Source organism: Malaclemys terrapin, chromosome 2, assembly GCF_027887155.1.
Source record: "Malaclemys terrapin pileata isolate rMalTer1 chromosome 2, rMalTer1.hap1, whole genome shotgun sequence".
Lineage (NCBI taxonomy): Eukaryota > Metazoa > Chordata > Testudines > Emydidae > Malaclemys > Malaclemys terrapin.
Genome location: NC_071506.1, coordinates 131,613,310 through 131,634,065, shown reverse-complemented (window position 1 = coordinate 131,634,065; position 20,756 = coordinate 131,613,310). Strand labels below are relative to the sequence as shown.

At 48.8% G+C, this 20,756-nt stretch overlaps 1 protein-coding gene across 1 annotated transcript in view; it reads left to right on the top strand.

Moving 5' to 3' along the window:
• The window catches only part of GFRA2 (GDNF family receptor alpha 2), a 102,873-nt gene that overhangs the window by 71,544 nt on the left and 10,573 nt on the right, over positions 1-20,756 (top strand). Inside the window, exons 5-6 of the mRNA XM_054020504.1 lie at positions 13,863-13,972; positions 15,411-15,551. Coding sequence (XP_053876479.1) covers positions 13,863-13,972; positions 15,411-15,551 — 251 coding nt within the window. The remainder of the gene's footprint in view (positions 1-13,862; positions 13,973-15,410; positions 15,552-20,756) is intronic.

The window sequence follows — 20,756 nt, the reverse complement described above, 5'->3', positions numbered from 1 at the left end:
CAGGTTCAGATGTCTTAAAGGGACCTGAGTGTTCCATACTTTCTGACAATCAAGCCCCTTCAAACTGTCCCACGTTGGGCATAGAAAAATGGAGGCACTCCAAATGACTAGTTACTTGGAAAATCTTGGCACTGCACCCTTCCCACCTCTCATGACTGGAACAGCTGCAGGTGACTTGAGCTAACTTAATGTGCTCAAATTCAACAGCGCTCTGCCTGTTTTCCTTTAAAGGGCACAAGGAAACCTTAGCCAGGGAATCCCAGCCAAATTGAATTGTCCCGGCCTTTTCGTCCAGAAGGAAAACACATTTCCGAGATGAATTCATCAAAGGGGAAACAAGCCGGAGAATTTTAACTTTGAAATTCAGCATTTGGGTTGGGCTCATTTGTTCTTTTCTTTTAATCCTTTTTTTGTTCCTTTTTTCTTGGATGGATTTCAGGAAAATAACTTGACAGCCAAGATTTTTGGTGTGCGCGCTCTTTCTCTCTTCTCCTCCTCCCTCTTTCATGGGATTTGACCTCAGCTGCCAGGGAAGCTGACTCCAAAGCAGGTCTCAGATTTCTAGGCAAAGATTGGCCGGGCCCACCTGCTGCCTGGAGTTGTGAGCAGCAATTTGGCACGAGTTCCCCGCATTGCTGCTAAAACGGACTTGGCTCTGTCTCTCTTCACCGAAGCACTTAAAGGCAGAAATCTGAGAAGCCATGGGACTGTTCCAAAAAGGTTTATTCCTGGCAGTTAGAATCTCATCCAACGACTGTGAACTCATTGTATATAACGGAAAGAGTGACATCTGGCTTGGATATTATGGAAAGATTACCAGCTGGCTTGTCATGTATTATGAAAAGAATAACATTTGCCTTAGAGGATGCTACAAGCCAGGAGCAGGGCCCCGGGGAGTGGGCTGACAAATTTCCATCACGCTTGGTGATGAACTTGCCACAGTTCTTTAAGGGAATTGACATAACTTTGTCTCTAATTCTGGGAGAGGGAGATGCTGTCATGAACTTTATTTATCTCCTGAGGAAGGGCGGGGGCGGGGGCGGGGATGGGGGAAGCAAAGAAGGAAGGAGCTCAAGTACCTTCTTAGCACAAGTATGTTGAGAAAACATCAGAGTTTTTCTGCAGTGTGGCAGGTCCCCCTCTGCCTGCAGATTGGCAAGAGGTTATGGGGACTTTTAAGGCCAGATCTAACTTCACTGGTGTCAGTGGGAAGGGTCCCATTAACTTCAGTGGGAGCTGGATCAAGTCCTTAGCCCAGGACTCCAGATTCCTAGGATAGACTAGACTCTACGTTCTTAGCCTCCCTCCCTTCTCTCTGCCTGGTGCATGGGGAGGCATTGCTGCAGCCCCTAGCGACATACAACCTGCAGGGGGTATGAATGCCCTAGGAGGAGCATGCTCGGAAGTGGCCTCCTGTCCAGGGGAGCCACATGCTTTCCAATGCATAGTTCAGCTGTGCCAGCTGGTGTGAAAAAGAAGTGTGTGTGTGGGGGGGAGGGGCATCCACTTTGGAGCATCTCACATCTCTGGCGGCACTAACATTCTCCCTGCTGCTTGCACTCATGTAGCCTGATTCTAAGCTTGCTTGCACTGGGTCCACACCAATGCAGCGCCACTTCAGCGGAGTCACTCCTGATTTACACCAGCACATCTGCAAGGAGGATCAGGCCCCCAGGGAGCTCAGGGACAGGGACTATTCCCTACATAGGTGGGCAATGGGGTTAGAGCTTCTTACACCACCCTTTTGCCCATCCACCAGAGTCAGCACTCTGCAGCGCTCTGTCCCCTGCAGTCTAGCTACAGCTTTGGATATCTCCTGCAGGGTGGTTTATTCCTTTGCAGCAGGACTGGAGTGTTTAGGATGGGCACTGAAGACAGGAGTCAGGCACAGGCACAGGCTGGACATCCATGGAGGTCAGTCTGGAGGTGGTAATAGCAACACCAAGGGCAATGGGTACTGGAAGAGAGGTGGCAGATGTGGGAGCCGGGTCTCCCCTGCTCTGGATTCACGTGGTCTGTGTCTCATGTTGCATCATCAAAGATGGGCTCAAGCTGCCTGGATGCTGAATGGCCCAGAGCTGGGTGGCAATTGGGATTCAGGGATTTGGTCTGGCCCATTATGAAGATAGGGGCCATTTGGGAAATCCAGATCTGGGTGCAGATTTTGCACAACCCCTGCAGGGCTGGTTTGGATCTAGGTTTCTCTTCCAGGATCATCTCTAATAATAATTCTTTGCCCTTCTCTAGTCCCTGTCCTCCCTGGATCTCCAGGCACCTTGCAGGCATGCTATCTGTGCTTTTGCATTGGTGCCCATCACCATAGTACATTAATGAATTAACCCTCACAAATGCCCCCCATCCCACCCCAGGAGGTAGTAGTATCCCCATTTTGCAAATGGGCAGATTGGGGTGCAAAGAGGTGAAATAACTCACCCAAGGTCGCCCAGCAGATTAGTGGCATAGGGCAGGGAATAGAGCACAAGTCCTCTGAGTCACAGTACCCCCTATTAGCACCCCCTTGAGCAGAGCACACACTCCAGCTGTGAAATGTAAGTCCCAGATGTAAGCGGTGAGTGGCACCCAGCCTTCTCAAGTGCTAGCAGCAGTGGCTTGCCGAGCAGCACTGTATTCTTTTCTCACCCTTGCCAATGCTCTTTCTCCGGGGAAGGCAGACAGGGCTCTTCACACCCAGAGCTGACAAAGCTCACAGCTGGTTACATTCAATGTCTTCGACTCTATGGGGTTGACCAGATGCTCTGTAAGGTGGCTCAGCTCTGGTGTTCTGATTTCCCCCTGGGGTGCTGTATCCACAGTTTTCCATTCCATTGGTACTGGGCTTTGTTGCTTAACTTTCCCTTCCGCATCTATCCTGGCATCCCTTCTCTTTTCAGCTGCCACTGCTCAGCAGGACCTGTTTCTGTTTGCAACCTGCCTGCTGTTGTATATCCGGTTGTACCACTAGCAAAAGCAAACCTTTCCTCCTTTCTCCATAGATGCTGCCTTTGGAGATTGATTTGTACCAAAATATGTATTCAGTTAGGGATAGAAACACCCATGCTTCATGGCATTCACCAACCTCTAATTAGTGGGGGTCAGGAAGAAACTTCTTGTGGGGGAAGATTATCCCATAATTGCCTACTGCAGGGTTTCTTGCTCTTGCCTCGGAAGCAGCTGGTCTTGGCCCCTGAGAGAAATGGGGTACTGGGCTAGATGGACCCCAATTCTGATCCAGTCTGGAAATCCCTGTGTTCTTTCTTGTGAGTTTCCCTCTTACTTTTTTGTGTGTTTGTGAACAGACACTCCTTCAAAATTAATTGCAGAACAATTATTGGGCTGTGGGTTCTTAATGAGCAGCTCTTCATGACCATTCAGTATTCAAACTCTGAGGGCATGTCCACACTGCAGCTGTAACTTGGGTAGATGGACACATGCTAGCTTTGATCAAGCTAGCATGCTAAAAATAGCAGTGTAGCCGGAGTGGTGCTAGGCAGCAGAAGCAGCAGCTGGCCATTTGAGTACAATCCCATCCAAGACCCTAGGTGTGTACTTGGGTGGTTAGTCCATGCCTCTGTCCACACCATTAGTAGACGTGCATCTACCCAACCTGGAAATTACACCTGCAGCCGCAGTGTAGACATAGCCTGAGATAGTGTCGTGCGCCCCTAGGTCACATGGTGTTGACTCCATTCCCTGGTGGGAGGAGTGTAACTCTTACAATCAGGTTTCCAGCGTGAATGGCTGTGTTTGCAAATTCAGTTTGCTTTATCCTCATCTGGGGTGAACTGGCATAATCAATGGAACTACACTGGTTTACGTCAGGGGAGGATCTGGCCCTCCAAATTTGCTTCCTATGAATATTCTCCTAAATTTGGCTGTTTCCTTGAAAGTACCTTTCTGCTAGAAAATTTGCAGAAAGGGTGAAATCTTTGTAGAGGGGTGGCACAACTTTCCTTCCCCTTTTAGGGTGTGTCTTCACTGCAGAGTTAGTCCAGTTGATCTGCATGGCCACCTGAACACGTGTGTTAGCCTCATTCAGGTGTGAGCACCTACGCTGCAAAGCCCTATCTGAGTTACTTTGAGCAGATATTCTGATTCTTTCCCAGCCAGTTGTCAATTATGGGACAACTTGTCTGTCCTATTGGGGGAATTATGGGAAGACATTACAGGACTATCAGCACTTGAGTGATTTAGCCTGTGTCCTCATTGCAAAGCAGGCGGGTTCTAGCCCAAGTGAAAGTGTAGCCTGGGTTCTACCCTGCATCCCCAGCTGGGCCAGGTAGCCCAGGCTTGAAGCACCTCCAGACCTGGGTAAACGGTTTTTGGGTGTGGACTGTAGGGAGAGTTAGTGTAAAACACTGATAAGAGCCTGGATTAACTCCTCAGTGAAGACACACCCTGGGGGGACTCAATCCTGCAAGGTTCTGAGTGCTCCAAAGCCAGTCCAGTAAAGCACTTAAACACATGCCTGACTTTAAACACATGAGTTGACTTCATTGAGACTCTATATGTGCGTAGGTACTTTCCTGGGTATGGGATGGAATGCTCAGAGCCTTGTAGGCTGGAGCCCAGGGCGCCTGTCACTGCGTTGATTCTGCTGCTGGCTGTGGAAAAGTGCCTTTCCCTTTGGGAGAATAATGTCACAGACCAGGGAAATAAACAAGCAGGTTTACTGAAGCCTAATCTGCTGCATTGTGAGGAGGAGTGGAGTGCTATCAGGTTAGCTTTGCGTTGGATTTACGAGTGGCACTAAAACAAAAGAGCTGAGCATGACAGAAAGGAGAGGTTTGTTTCCAGCAAGGAGAGGGAGCTGGCTCTGAACTGGGGGTGAGGAGAGGGTGGGCTGATGTATGCATTGACGTCCTTCCCTCCTGAGGGCTGACAACGTGTACAGTTCGCTCACTGAAGGGTGGGGGAGTTGGATCAGGGGCCAGGCCGTTCCGATTTGCTTTTGTTCTCACATTTTCCACAATAGAAGAGGGAATTAAAATCCACATCCGTGGCTCCTGAATGGAACACTCCTGACATGCAAGAAGCACACACTCCTCTCTCTCAGGGTCCATCCACACTGCAATCTGAAGTGTGATTGTGCTAGCTTTACACACGCTAGCATGGCTCAAAACAGCAATGTAGGTGCAGCGGCGCAGGCTGCAGCGTGGGCTGCACAAGCCCACCTTGAATGCTGGGTACTTATTCACATTGCAAAGCCCACACTGCCACATCTCCACTGCTAGTTTTAGTTATGCTACTGTGGGTACGTCCACCCCAGCCGCAATCCCACCCCCAGCTGCAGTGTAGATGTACCCTTGGTTGGTGTGTCTGCTTGCAGCATGTCGGAAGGTGTTAGCCAGGAGATGGAAGCCAGGGAATTGGTAGCTAAGGTGCAATAAGAACAGGAGTATTTGTGGCACCTTAGAGACTAACGAATTTATTTGAGCATAAGCTTTTGTGGGCTACAGCCCACTTCTTCAGATGCATAGAATGGAATATATAGTAAGGAGAGATATATACATACAGAACATGAAAAGGTGGAAGTTGCCATACCAACTCTAAGAGGCTAATTAATTAAGATGAACTATAATCAGCAGGAGGAAAAAAACTTTTGTAGTGATAATCAAGATGGGCCATTGAGGACAGTTGACAAGAGGTGCGAGGTTTCAGAGTAGCAGCCGTGTTCGTCTGTATCCGCAAAAAGAACAAGAGGTGTGAGGATACTTAACATGGGGAAATAGATTCAATTCCCTTAGCTGTTTCTCTTTCTCCCCTGCTGTCCTCTGTCCTGCCCTTTCCCACTTGGTCATTAAAGACAAGTTTGTTATGCTGCAGGTTATTCAGAATAAGAACAGGAGTACTTGTAGCACCTTAGAGACTAACAAATTTATTACAGCATAAGCTTTCGTGGACTACAGCCCACTTCTTCGGATGCATATAGAGTGGAACATATATTGAGGAGATATATATACACACATACAGAGATCATGAACAGGTGTGAGTTGTCTTACCAACTCTGAGAGGCCAATTAAGTAAGAGGAAGAAAAACTTTTGAAGTGATACTCAAGAGAGCCCAGTACAGACAGTTTGATAAGAAGTGTGAGAATACTTACAAGGGGAGATAGATTCAATGTTTGTAATGGCTCAGCCATTCCCAGTCCTTATTCAATCTTGAGTTGATTGTATCTAGTTTGCATATCAATTCCGGCTCAGCAGTCTCTTGTTGGAGTCTGTTTTTGAAGTTTTTCTGTTGTAAGATAGACACCCGCAGGTCTGTCATTGAATGGCCAGACAGGTTAAAGTGTTCTCCCACTGGTTTTTGAGTATTATGATTCCTGATGTCAGATTTGTGTCCATTAATTCTTTTGCGTAGAGACTGTACGGTTTGGCCAATGTACATGACAGAGGGGCATTGCTGGCACATGATGGCGTATATCACATTGGTAGATGTGCAGGTGAACAAGCCCCTGATGGTATGGCTGATGTGATTAGGTCCTATGATGATGTCACTTGAATAGATATGTGGACAGAGTTGGCATCGGGCTTTGTTACAAGGATAGGTTCCTGGGTCAGTGTTTTTGTTCAGTGATGTGTGGTTGCTGGTGAGTATTTGCTTTAGGTTGGGGGGTTGTCTGTAAGCGAGGACAGGTCTATATGCATCCGAAGAAGTGGGCAGTAGCCCACAAAAGCTTATGCTCTAATAAATTTGTTAGTCTCTAAGGTGCCACAAGTACTCCTGTTCTTTTTGCGGATACAGACTAACACGGCTGCTACTCTGAAACCTGTTATTCAAAATGCTTCTCTTGGGCAATCCCTTCAAACTGGAGAGAGGCACTCAGGTCCTATGGTGGCAAAGGCCATATAGACACCTAACTAGACAGAAGGCATAGGACAATTGAGTCTCAGAATAAGGCAAAGGCTGAAATTTTGCATCCTTCACTCTTTACCATACTTGCTGGCCCCCATTAGGGCCTGGGAAGCAGAGAACAGCTGTAATATACTGCTCTTTGGGGACACCTCCCAACCCAAGTGGGCTGGAACCAGGCTCCACATATGGACCTCATACCAGCTATTCACCAGTCGGGGAAGACACTCTGCACAGAGGTTATTCTCATGGGACCAGTTATTCCCATGCTAAGTCCCCTTTCCGCTCCCGAGCAGCATAGAGTGAGCCTTAGCGTCACTGAGAATCAGGCCTGATACATTTTTAAGTTCCTGCCTGAGCACTTGTATCCTTTAGCATCGCCTTGCCTGCTTAGGAGAATTGAAAACGCCAGGGGTGAGACATGCAGGAGGAGGTGATATCTGAGCTCATTAATTCTGGTGAGCTGTATCATACCTCGCTGTTTGTTTCTGGGCTGGTAATGAATTGAGGGAAACTATTGTTTTTAGGGAGAGAATGTTGTATCCAGAGAAAGAGAAAGATCTCTTCATTGCCCTTTACCAGGGCTGCTCTGCAAATCCAGGAATCCCCTGGGACCTTTTAGCTTTAGCAGCTCCATAATTCATGATCCAGCTGAATAGCAGTGCATATCGTTAACCCTAATGCTGAAGTCAGGGCTTCTCTACTCTCAGTACAGAATGACTGTGCCAGGTACATTGGAAGCCAAGAGAGTAGGGGTTCAGGATACCCCGTCTTGTAGTCTTATGTGTTCTGCAGGTAGAGATGTTCATGAGTTTATGGGAGACCTGGCAAATTGGGTCCACATTACGTAATTACAGTAGCAAGCCCAGAGTTAGGTGCTGTACAGATACAGTGAAAGACAATCCCTGCCCTGAAGACCTGACAGTCTAAATAGATGAGCAGTGGGAAGGAGGAAGATGAGTATCCCCATGTAACAGTGGAGAGCTGAGGCACAGAGAGATTAAGGGTATGTCTGCCCTGCAGCGGGCAGCGTGCCTCCCAGCCCAGCTTGCCAGAACGGTGGCACACTCCTATTTGCAGCGGAGACATTCCCTAAGTGACTTACCCAGGGTCACACAGGGAGTCTGTGGCAGAGCCAGCAATTGAACCCCATTCTCTTAAGTCCCACTGTCTTAATCACAAGACCAGCTTTCCTCTCTGTCTAAAGTAGATGCAGCTCCGCTGGAGGTCTGTGGACCAGATTTATCAGTGGACTAAATGGTGGTGTCATCTGCATTATTATTATTATTACTATTGTTATTATTTTATTATTTATTACTGTTAATTATTTATATTACCCTAGTGTCTAAAGGCCCCAATCCCATTAAGATTGGCACATCCCATTAACATTGCCCTGGAAAATGTAGTCTGTAGATAGGCAGTAAGTGGGTCAGCAAACTGGTGTAAGTGCTAATTTAGAGCAAAAATGAGTGTAACTTACATGCTAAGGGCTTAATAAGCAGCAGGAGAAGGTATAAGATATAGCGCATGGGACGACTGTTTATCTTCCAGTTTCCTGGCGGCTGTTGCATTTTCACTTCTAATCCTTTGGCATGTATAGCAGAGCCAACCGCACTCAGTTTTGAACACACACAGAATGCCAGACTGGCACAAGTTACATCACTTTCCCTCTTACCCTTGTTTTCCAACCACTTGTATCCTGTCCTCAACTGTTATTGCTGAGTGTAGTAAGCAACTGTTGAGTTCCACCCCAGGGGCGGCTGCATTTTGGCAGGATCTGTCACTCATTCTGTAGAGCCGTTTGATATCCGTTGTGACAAAAAGCAATGTATAAATGGGGGGTATTACTACAGATCCTTCCACTTCATTCAATCACGGCTTCGTTTCTTCCTCCATTTAATATGATCAAAAACCTCTGGATCCAAATCATTCCTATTTAAAAAATAACACAATTTCCGCCCTTTATTTTGATCAATTTGGATGGCTTTAGGCAGGTAGTATTGGATAATTCAATCACTGGTTATAGAGAGCTGACATTTAATTAACAAGGAAGCAAAAAGAAAAAAACTGGAAAGATGCAAGAAAAAATTGCTCAGGGGAGACTCCCCTGTGAAAGTCAAGGTCTTCTCTACATTGAGCAATATGTCAGGGGACCTGGCTACATTGACCCAGTTTGGCTGAGTCACAATTCAGTCCTCAATATGTTGCAAACCCTGATGAGGGAGAGTCTGTTGTTATTACTGAGTTCCGCAATTTTTTTTTTACTGTGCATGTGGGGAACCTATTCCAGGTATTACAGTGAGGCAGTATAATCTAGGTATTAGGGCACTGGACTGGGAGTCAGGAGACTTAGGTTCTATTCCATGTTGTGACTGTGGGTGTGTCACGTAGACTACTTCCTCTGCTGGTCTTGTCTGTTTAGACTGTAAGCTCTTTGGGGCAGGAGCGCTCTCTCATAGGTATGTGCACAGTGGGGTATGCAGGTCTACAGCAACACAAATAATAATAAGGCACCACTTGTTAGATGACTGGAATTGACTAGACTGAATCGAAAAGAGTATTCATTTAGAGAGCCACAGAGTGCAGCTCTGGCTTTGCCAAAGCTGTTCTATGTTTGGAGCTATTTTTTTTTTCTGTTGACTCATCTCTTGTTCAATTATTACTTCTGTTCCTGGGAGGAAACCCCATTTTTTTCTTGGCCAGCTTTCCCAACTGTAGAAAGTTCCCTACCCAGCGCTGCCAGTTCAATTTTAGATTGAAATGATACGATTTGCAAGGCGGCTTTGATGTAACTGAGAAGAAAATCCCTATTGGTGGCAGTAAGCCTTATAGCTGTAAGGCTGTAATGTAAGCAAACTCCTTAACTCTATATGGAACTCCTGGTTATTGGCCTTTATGGAAATCTATCTATCTATCTATCTAAATATCTATCCTCCATGTTTCTCTTACCTCCCTCTCTTCAGAGTCCCCTCTTCCTCCTTTTCTCTCCCTGTTTAGCCAGCCCCAAGAAAATCCCATCCTCCAAAGGAATTAAAACAAAACACACGAAGGAAGACACCAATCAAAATGGCGGCACTAACACGGCATTTGCAGACCATCACTGTGTTCGCTCTGCTTGTATGTGCCATCCTTCCCCCTAGCCCTTGGTTCTGTCTTCGTAAGATCTACAGAGCAGGGACTGTCTCATTCTGTGTTTTTACAGCACCTCATGCAATGATCTCAGTTGGGGTCCCTAGGTACTACCATAACACACACAATAATAATAGCTGTGCTCCCATATGGCCCTCATCACCTTGGTATCCGAGAGTCTCCCATTAGGTAACAAATATTATGGTTGTTGTCTCTCTCTCCCCTGCCACTGAGAAGCAAGAGAAGACAACAAGGGGTGTGAAGGAAAACAGAGGCAAAGTGACTTATCCAGCAGTCTGAGGTAGGGCCAGGAACAGAACTGAAGTTGTCTGGCTTTCAGTCTGCTGACTTAGCCACTAGCCCAAGCAAAGATGAGCTCAGAAGAAAGGGAAGAGGCTTTATTTGCATCTTTATGTGATGCTCAGAAGCAGGATGTTCTGGTCTGCTCCCCCACTGCCGCTAGTCCCTGACACCACTGTCATCCTTTCTCTTTCTTCTGGCCTGTTTGTCACCTTCATTCTGCCCACCCTGTAGCTTAGAGCTACTGTCAGTGGTGCACTGGGGTGAGCATGAGAGCCTAGAGGGGAGCTAGTATGGGCAAGCGGAGCCTCTGGTTTCTTATTCCCTTTGTAAACCTGTGACTTTGTATTTCAATATCACCGGCAAATCACAAAAACAACCCAACCCCAGCGCTTCAACTGCATGCCAGCCTCAACATTCCAGGGGACCGATAAGATCCAGCAGTGAAATTATACAATCCTGGAACAATGCTGGCAGCAGCGTGGCCAAACAAGGATATGAAATTTACAGAGCACTCGGAATGTAGGCAGTACTTAAAGAGCGAGCAATGTCCCAGCATACCAGCCACTGCTGGTAACTAGCTAAGCATATTAGGGCAGTGTCTTGTATGCCATCCTGATAGTATTTACAGGGTAACTAGGAATCTGTGTACAGTACATGGACACCAACATAAATGATGGCCCCACCTCACCGCTCCTTCCTCAGTGGAAGGGCCCTGAGTAAGCAGGGACCAATGAGTATAGGGTTACTCACAGTACATGCAAGGTAAATAATAGTGCAACATGCATGGATACCCATGTAACTGTATAATGGTGTAGCTATGGCTTTGCTACTCCTAGTATTTCCAGTGTAGCTACTATGGCCCAGGGTAACATGCACAGCTAGCCGTGTAACTGGCTGATTGTAGCAGTGCAGTGTAAACCAGCACAAGGTGATTTAGATCCAGGTTTCATTTAATCCAGAGCACCAGGCACAAGAAAGGGTAGCCTTGTGCTTTGGGCATTGGCCTGGAATGCAGGAGATCTGAGTTCAGTCCTTAGCATGTCTGAAAACTTCCTTGGGTGACCCTTAGTCTCTCTGCACCTCTGTGAAACAGGGGGAACGGCACTGCCCTTGTTTGTCTAATCTGCTTCGGTCTGTAAGCTCTCCAGGGCAGAGACTTTCTCTCGCTCTGTGGTGTCACAGCACCTGGCACAATGGGAGCCCTGTTTTGGCTGCAGCCACTAGGTGCAACTGCTGGGGCGGGGGTGTTCCTAGAAGGAGCTATTGCTTCGGCCTATCCGTAATGCTAACACCTCGCAATGTACGTGGACCCAGATACTAATGGCATGAAACTTGTGGCAACATGACAGCACAGTGTTTGCTCTTGCAACAGGGAAAGTCGTCCCCACGCCCTGCAACAGGGCTGCTCTCACGTCCCCGCAGCTCTCTGCTCACTATCCCCTGAGTGGGTCAGAGAGGAGCCTGCAGGTCAGGCTGTTGAGAGAGGTTTGAAGTGAAGAGAAGGAGTTTTTCCTGCTGTTCTGGCTGGCGAGGCTCTGAAGCCTTCTGTTTCTGTCACCCCCGGGGGCTGAGGGATGGCAGGACCCAGCCACTTGGAACGAGCCGGACAGGCACGTCAACCTCGGCTATGCTCAGAAGCCACATCTCTCTGAAGTCAAGCAAGCACGAGCCACTCAGGCGGGGAGCATTTGCGCTGAGAAGAGTGGAGGAGTGGGGGCTCTGAAGTGCCTGTCACCCAACACCCTCAATGGTTGTCCAGCCCGTCAGGCTTTGAAAGCATTAAGGCTTGATCCTGCGAAGTGCTGGGCACTCTGCTCCCCCTGGAGCCGGGGTGTGCTGACTGCACGCAGCACCTCTCAGAATTAGGCCCTTAGTGTCTGTTCCCATCCTGGATTAGGAACAAACTGTAAACAGCTCAGAAATCCTTCCCCATCAACTGCCGGGAAAAGCGTGCCAGGCTCTCGCTGACTTCAGTGGGCCTTAGGGCGGTGTGTCATCCATCCCTAGCAGCAGCAAGGAAGGGAGACCCCAAGGACAGCTGCGAAGTGGGCTGCAGAAAAAGTAGGCCGTGAAGGAGAGCTTTGATCTGTCTCTCTCTTTGTGAGCACGGTTGCAAGAGGCCTGCTGTGAATTCTCCTGGTTTTTGCTGTGTGCGCAGTGCATAGTGCAGTGGCTGGATGCTGGGCAGGAGAGACTGGGTCACTGATGCTTCATAGAATCTTTTCTCCAGACCTTCCTGCTCCAAACCAGCAGGGGAAGCGGTGGCCTTCGTGCCTGGGTCTCCCTGTGTTTGTGAGAGCCTGTTTAAAACAACAAGGGGGAAACAGGGTGAAATATTTCCCCTTTTGTTTCCCAATGTGTGTGTGTATAAAAGGAAGGGCTTTGTCTCACTCTGTCCCCAGTGAACTGCTGAATAGCTGAGGGATATAAATCCTCCTGCTTCAGGGCACAAACCCTACTGATGAGGGTCAGGAGGAATCTTCCCCTGTGAGCATGTTATTCCTTAATTGTCCACTGGGGTGTCTCACCCCTTCCTCTGAAACAGCTGGTGCTGGCCACTGTCAGAGCCAGGTCTGATCTGTTATGGTAATTGTTATGTTCCCATGAGAAGCCATATGAAATTTGCATGGGTCTGCTTGGGTTAGGCACTCTGATATTCTCTCCATATGCGTTTAGTCATATCATTTCCTCACTGTAAATCCAGCCTTACAAAAGCCCAATGGAAATGTACTAGCCCAGGCTTTGAATCTACTCACCCAACCTTTGGCATGATCCTGAAAAACACCCCCTCACCAACCCAACACCTATAAATAGCTCATTCGCCCATCAGGAAATCTTACTCCCTGTGAGGAGTGGAATTTTGCAAGGTTGTGATGATCAGCATGACTGTAATCAGCAAAGAGATCTGGGAACCTGCTTATTCTTGAGGGGCAGGCTTGGGACCTCAGCCCACCCTGTCCCCTTCATGCTTTCTCTGCATTCTGATTCTTGCTTCTGAGGATTTGTGTCTTTAGTGCAAAGTTAACTTGAGTTCTACTCAAGTGTTGCCCCTAACCAGAGTCCCATCCATGCACAGAAACCTCTCACTTGAGTCTGCTGGTGCTTTTCACTCAAGCTGGCCGGACTAAGCGGGGAGGGCAATTGATCCTCAGAGCATCCTCATGTTCTGGGTGTGAGCTATGTTCAAAACCTACCCGGATCTACGCTACAAAGAGGTTGATGTAAGTCACCGTTTGTCAACTTATTTGTACGTGTGTTTGCACTCAAATCTGTCTCCCAATAACATAAATGCCCTGTTACGGTGATGCAGTAACACAATCTCCCTGAACGGTGTTGAGCCATGGTTGACATACCGTGGTAGACACTGCATGAGTGTGATCGATTACAGAATGAGATCATATACATTAAAATATTGCTGCAGATCCTAGCCATTATTCTCCTTTAGCTCTCCTCTCTAATACATTCTCTTCTCTTCTTTTTCTCTCTGCTTTAAAACCACTGAATTTACTAGTTCTTAGGGAAGAAAAAGCAGACAAACCAACCAAACCCTGTTCTCTCTCTTGTGTTTTGTAACCAGGTCAAGACTGGCAGATTTTCACACAAATTGTCAAGTCTCTTTCCAGTCACTTACCAGCTGCCTCGGGGATAATTACCAGGCGTGTCTGGGCTCCTACACAGGGATGATAGGTGAGTCTGTCTTGTTCATCATGCAGAGCACAGCAGGGTTGCCTTTCTCAATCCGTGTCTGGGTTTGGGGGGACTGGTTTATGGATCGTGGCTTGGGGGACTTGACACTTTAGAGACAGAATAACTTAGTGCTGGGGCATATTGGAGGGGTGGTAGTGGATGCAGATGTCGGAAGTTTAGCAAGGCTGCTGTAGCCAGCAAGAACAACCACATGTATCTGCAGGAACCTTCCTCTTTGCTCACAAGAGCAAAATCACCAAACCCCTTTGTGAATCTGCTGCTGGGATATGCTGTGGCCCAGTGGATAGGGGGAGGGGTTCTATTCCTACCTCTACCTGCTGAGTTACCTTGGGTAAGTCAGGTTTCCCTCTGTTAAAGGGGGAGATAGAGATGCTGGCCTTGCAATGTACAGCAAGCTCTGTTGCTAAAGGAGGATGTATTATTACTGGAGACAACTCTGGTTCTAGAGGTGCACGTGGGAGAAAACAACTGAAGGTGGCAGAGGTGTTTGGCATGCTCAGCCGATGCCGACTGGCCTTTCCCCAGAAGGGTGCTCCTGAGGTCTTTGGCAGTAGATTAGATCCTAGGGTGCAGGTTGCAGGAGAGAGAGCTGTGAGTTTCAGGGATAGCAAATCCAGCTGCCTTGTCACTCTGACTCAGTTTCACTCTTCAGTCCAGGGTTTTGCTTCTCTCAGCTTCGCTCTGACCCGGAGCTCCTCTCCCCCCGCCACAACTACTGCGCAGTGTTGCAGGGGCCGCAGAGGGCAACCAGGGAGTGTTGTTATAATCCTGACACCAGGACTCAAAGGCATCCTGACACCAGGAATGCAGAGGGGATGATGGGTGGGCCAGGTCCCCGTGTGAAGCTGTCAGGGCAGCTCTGCTCATCGCGCCTGAAGAGAGACGCAGGGGCAGGTTCAGCAGGCAAGCAGCATGTCTGAGTCAGACGAGATTCCCAGAGAGAAGGAAGGAACAGGAGACCAGGCCAGCTCAGAGGGACCAAGAGCCATGTGTCTGCTTAGACAGGACAATACCAGGGACTAGTTATGGGACACGGAGCCTTTCGCCCACCACCAAATTGTTACCCTCCCTCCATCTCCCACTGAGATACCTGCTTCCCCTTCTGTGCTGCAGATCCCACCCTGAGCTGGTTTCTGAGTGAGCAGCTGGAGGGAGAGTCCCTGGTAGCGGGGGTCTCTCAGAGCCACTTGGGTTGGGGAGAGCTGGGGGCCGGAACGAACCATCTGCAGTTCCCTTTAGCTCTGCCTGAATCATGGGGAATCCACTGGGCATGGAAGATGAGAGCCAAGCTGGGGCAAAGCCCATCCTGCTGTGAGGGGAGGCTGTTGGGACCGGAGGGAGCACAGAGCTGTTTCTCTCCGTCAGACTTTCCTCTTCTGGCCCTTGATTCCCTTTTCCTTTCCTTCCTCCTGAGCAGGGTTCGATATGACGCCCAACTACATTGACTCGAGCATCACCAGCATCGCAGTGTCGCCCTGGTGCTCCTGCAGAGGGAGCGGCAACATGGAGGAGGAGTGTGAGAAGTTCCTGAGAGACTTCACGGAAAATCCATGTCTCCGTAAGGCACCACTCTTCACTCGTTGGCTGTCTGAAGGGGCTTTGGCCTGTCCCAGGGAGCAGGGCAGGAGCTCTGGCTGTGGGGGAGCTCCCTCTTATTCTAGTCACATTCTCTCCCAGCAGGGAGTGCTGTAGGGAGCCAGGCAGGAGCGCTAGCTATGGGGGAGCAGCCAGCTATTCCAGTCCCACCCTCTCTCAGCAGAAGCTGTGGGAAGCAGTCTGATGCAAGGGACTCCAGGGAGTGCTATATGCTATGCTGCAGGAGCACTTTGTGTCGGTGGGAGCTCACAACTGCTGTATTGCAAGCTTCTCTCAGCAGTGGTGCTGCAGGTGTCTGTAACCTCCTAGCTATTCTGGCCTCTCCACAAGACCTTGTCAGAGCTCCTGCTCCATGTCTCTGAACAGGAAGGAGATGTAGGAAATTCCTTCTGGCTTGTGGAGTTTTGGGAAACCTTACAACCTAGCAGATAGCTATTGACAAGGTCCCTTTGATGAAGGAGGCCCTGGTGTGCTGAGCTCCAGGAGCTTCATTCTCTCCGTTACTTATTATAATTGTATCCATTTAATTCGTTGTTATTCAATTTAATGATCTGAAAATGTTACCGTCAAGCTCTCTCGCCCTAGTGCTAACAATGTCCCCATCCCTGCTTAATCGTCAAGCTAATTTCATCTGTTTTGGGGATAACAACTGGGTGCAAGCAGGCCTGGATTATTCTGCCATTGCAATTTAGTCCTGCCTTGCAGGATTAGCCTAGCACACTCATGAAACAGAAGGCATTGTCGCTTTCACACCAGGAGGCACTGTAGAGAAGGAAGTAGGAGCTCTGGCTCCCCTGGTACTATGCAAATAGAAAATAAAGAAATAATATAATAATTATTAATAATAATGCACCTCAATCCTGACCATCAGCACCCCCGTTTTTCCAGTTCTGGATTCCCCATATGCAGTTCTGACTCCTGACCTGTAGCACCGCCTGCTATTCCAGTCATGGCCCCCATTCGCCACCCTACCCCAATGTTTCCAGTGCCCCATAATCCTGGCCTGCAGAGCCTCCCGCCCCACTATTCCTGCCTGCTCACCCTATGCAGCTGTACCAGTGCACCTCAGTTCAGACTTGCACAGCTGCCACATTTTGTACAGCGCCATGTCAGACATATTATGCAAATGAGCTAAATTTGCATATTTGCTGCTAGTTTGCTTTTACTCTTAAACTTCCCCTTAAAAGTATCATGAGGATTTCATGCTGGTGAAAGGCATTGGGCAGAGTTAAGGTTACCTATACAGCCCCCTTATGCATGTTCATTAGGACACAGTGTTTAATTATACCACTACATGCTGCTTTTTCCCTACATGAGTTAACAGGTTTTGAACGCAGGGCTTTTAGTGCCACAGCATACACCTCCGCCATCTGAGTTATAGTATAAGAAGAGCTGTTGCTCTAAGCAGGCTGTTATCCTCTACGTGGACTAGTCCATAGAGGGGGACACACTTCTCCAGTGGGTTATACTACTTGTTGCTAGGCAGCACTGGAATGCTGGGTGTCAGGATTCCTAGCTCTGGGAGCAGAGTATGGCCTAGTGGTCGGTGTCAGCACAGCCAAGCACAGTTCAGCCCACAAAGTGACTGACACTCGCTATGTCACGTTTGAGAGCGACACGGCATTTTACTAGCTACGGAGGCAGGCACAACAGAGCTGCCAAATGCATGAGTGTTGTGTGAGTTGCATGATGCATGGGACTTTTGGACCGGCTTCATCCTCCACTGTTCCAGACCTGAGGTTCTCCAGAGAGCTTACCAGTCCCGTCAAAAGCGTGTGTCCGTTTTGTTGTACGGCTCAATGGCTGCTAGGGTTTAGACGGAGATCTGCCAAAACTCATTTCACTTATGAGTGCTAGAGATGTTGGAGTCCAGAGGTAGGTATCAAATGTGTTATTGCTTTGTCCCACCCACATACCTCATCATGTAGCTCAGTTAAGCCACTGCAGTTGCAACGTGCCATTGATAGGCTAGATAGACCCAGGTCTATTTCCGCCTACATACAATCATAGAAGATTAGGGTTGGAAGGGACCTCAGGAGGTCATCTAGTCCAACCCCCTGCTCAAAGCAGGACCAACCCCAACTAAATCATCCCAGCCAGGGCTTTGTCAAGCCGGGCCTTAAAAACCTCTAAGGATGGAGATTCCACCACCTCCCTAGGTAACCCATTCCAGTGCTTCACCACCCTCCTAGTGAAATAGTTTTTCCTAATGTCCAACCTAGACCTCCCCGGCTGCAAGTTGAGACCATTGCTCCTTGTTCTGTCATCTGCCACCATTGAGAACAGCCGAGCTCCATCCTCTTTGGAATCCCCATTCAGGTAGTTGAAGGCTGCTATCAAATCCCCCCCTCACTCTTCTCTTCTGCAGACTAAACAAACCCAGTTCCCTCAGCTTCTCCTCATAAGTCATGTGCCCCAGCCCCCTAATCATTTTTGTTGCCCTCCCCTGGAGTCTCACCACCCTCCTAGTGAAATAGTTTTTCCTAATGTCCAACCTAGACCTCCCCGGCTGCAAGTTGAGACCATTGCTCCTTGTTCTGTCATCTGCCACCATTGAGAACAGCCGAGCTCCATCCTCTTCGGAATCCCCATTCAGGTAGTTGAAGGCTGCTATCAAATCCCCCCCTCACTCTTCTCTTCTGCAGACTAAACAAACCCAGTTCCCTCAGCTTCTCCTCATAAGTCATGTGCCCCAGCCCCCTAATCATTTTTGTTGCCCTCCCCTGGAGTCTCTCAAATTTATCCACAACCTTTCTATAGTGGGGGGCCCAAAACTGTATGCAATACTCCAGATATGGCTTCACAGTGCCGAATAGAGGGAAATAATAATTTCCCTCAATCTGCTGGCAATGCTCCTACTAATGCATCTCAATATGCTGTTAGCCTTTTTGGCAACAAGGGCGCACTGCTGACTCATATCCAGCTTCTCATCCACTGTAATCCCCAGGTCCTTTTCTGCAGAACTGTCACTTAGCCAGTCGGTCCCCAGCCTGTAACAGTGCATGGGATTCTTCCATCCTAAGTGCAGGACTCTGCACTTGTCCTTGTTGAACCTCATCAGATTTCTTTTGGCCCAATCCTCCAATTTGTCTAGGTCACCCTGGACCCTATGCCTACCCTTCAGCGTATCTACCTCTCCTCCCAGCTTAGTGTCATCCGCGAACTTGCTGAGGGTGCAATCCATCCCATCATCCAGATCATTAATGAAGATGTTGAACAAAATGGGCCCCAGGACCAAATCCTGGGGCACTCCGCTTGATACCGGCTGCCAGCTAGACGTCGAGCCATTGATCACTACCCATTGAGCCCGACGATCTAGCCAGCTTTCTATCCACCTTATAGTCCATTCAGCCAATCCATACTTCTTTAGCTTGCTAGCTTTCCTGTACCCTGTGTCCTTAAGTCCCAACCCGTCTCCACTCCAAGTATAATTCCTTCCAGGTCTGTGAACTCCGAGTTCCACAGCTCTCCTCAATTTCTCCTATTAACAGTACTGCCAACCCCAACCCCCAAGTCTGGGCTGCAAAAATCATGAAATAAGCTTAATACTCATGAGCTTAACCCCGAGACTCACACAATGTTGGGGCTTTTTTTCTTTGCCTTCTAGTTTCTGAGCCTTTAAGGAACACTTGGGTCACGTTTTCAAGCTTTTCTCTGTAACCAGGTGTGACAGATGCTATAGATACATGGAATATTCAAAGATTACTACACTGACTTTATAAATGTTATATGTATCTTGATGGGCTGACTAGTGATTGTCACACCAGGAGGGCTGGAATCTTAGCTTTTGTTTCCAAAGAACTGAGATTCTCATGCAATCATTTACATTAGATCCTGGGTTCTAAGTAAATCACCGACTATCATGAAACTCACAGTCAAACCCTACGCGCTGGCAACGCTACTTAACTCTTCTACCCCCCCTGCTCATTTGGCATTTCTTTTTCCTTTGCAATGAGCAATCAGGGTGTCATGGAGGGGAAGGTGGAGAGAGGAAAGATTAAGGTGTGTCGGGGGGAAGAGCAGCACCTTGAACTCAGTGGCTTTGAACCATGTGGCTAGCAGCTGATCTCTTCCAGGTTTCTGGCTCCTGTGTATTGTCCCTGTCTGGGGGAGTTGGAAACCTCTGCCTCTGGTGTGCTTTGCCCATGGTGCATCTAGGGCCGATGAGAATGCCTATGGGCAGGAAGAGATGCCTGGCAAAGGGAGCAGGGATGCTGAACTTGGGGGATGAGGGTGGGGGTAGCAAGGGGAAGGGAGGGATGAAGGATGAGAAGGTGGTAGAGGAGGATGGGAGGTGATGGGGAAGGAAGATAGGGAGAGGATGGAGGTGGGGAGGTGGACGTGGAAGATCCTCTACCAGATGGTATTTTTAGTTCTGGTTTCCAGTCACTCCCATCCCATTGCTCTCTTCTTTTCTCTGCCTTCCCTAAACACTGCTGCCATGCCCCCAAGATGCCTCTCCTGCTCGCAGAGCTGCAGAGGAATCGGGGGCTCAGTGGAAAAGGCATAATTTGTGCTGTTTCCATCAGCAACTGCCATATTCTCTGTGACGGCGCCACAGTGGGGAGCGGGGCTGGAGACAATGCACCTGGGTATTTATCTCTGTGCTGGGCATGGAGCCCATGCAGCCAGAGCAACGGGTCAGCGCACGGTGCCTCATTGCCCCTTCCCCCTCTCCCCCTTTGGAAGCTTTTCTCGTGCCGTTGGGTAGAATTGCCCCGGGCTGCCACCTTGAAACAGGCTAGGGCCTCCTGTGTGAGACAGAGAGATGGGGAAGGAGGAGTTACTATTGGAGCAGCAGAACTGCTGCCAGCCCCAATCTTCTGCATGGGAGAGCTACTGACAACCTCTGCGGAGCAATGGGCTGGAGCGGGGAGGACTCCAGGACCATCCCAGGGGATCCATGAGACACAGAGTCCCCTCTATCATGCATTTGGTGTTTGTTATTACTGCTTCAAGCCAGGGGCTGTGGCTCACCCCTAGTTCCAGCACCGCTGCCCTCAATCCCCTTCCCTGGGCTCAGGGAGGAGGTGGGGTCCCCACTATAGGTGAGAGTTCGTAAGACGTATCCCCCCTGTGGTGGGATTTAGTCATATTTGAGAAACAGGCTTGGGGCTGGGGTTTGGGGGGGGTTAAGGAGAGGAAACACTTTGATCTGCAGGGGCTG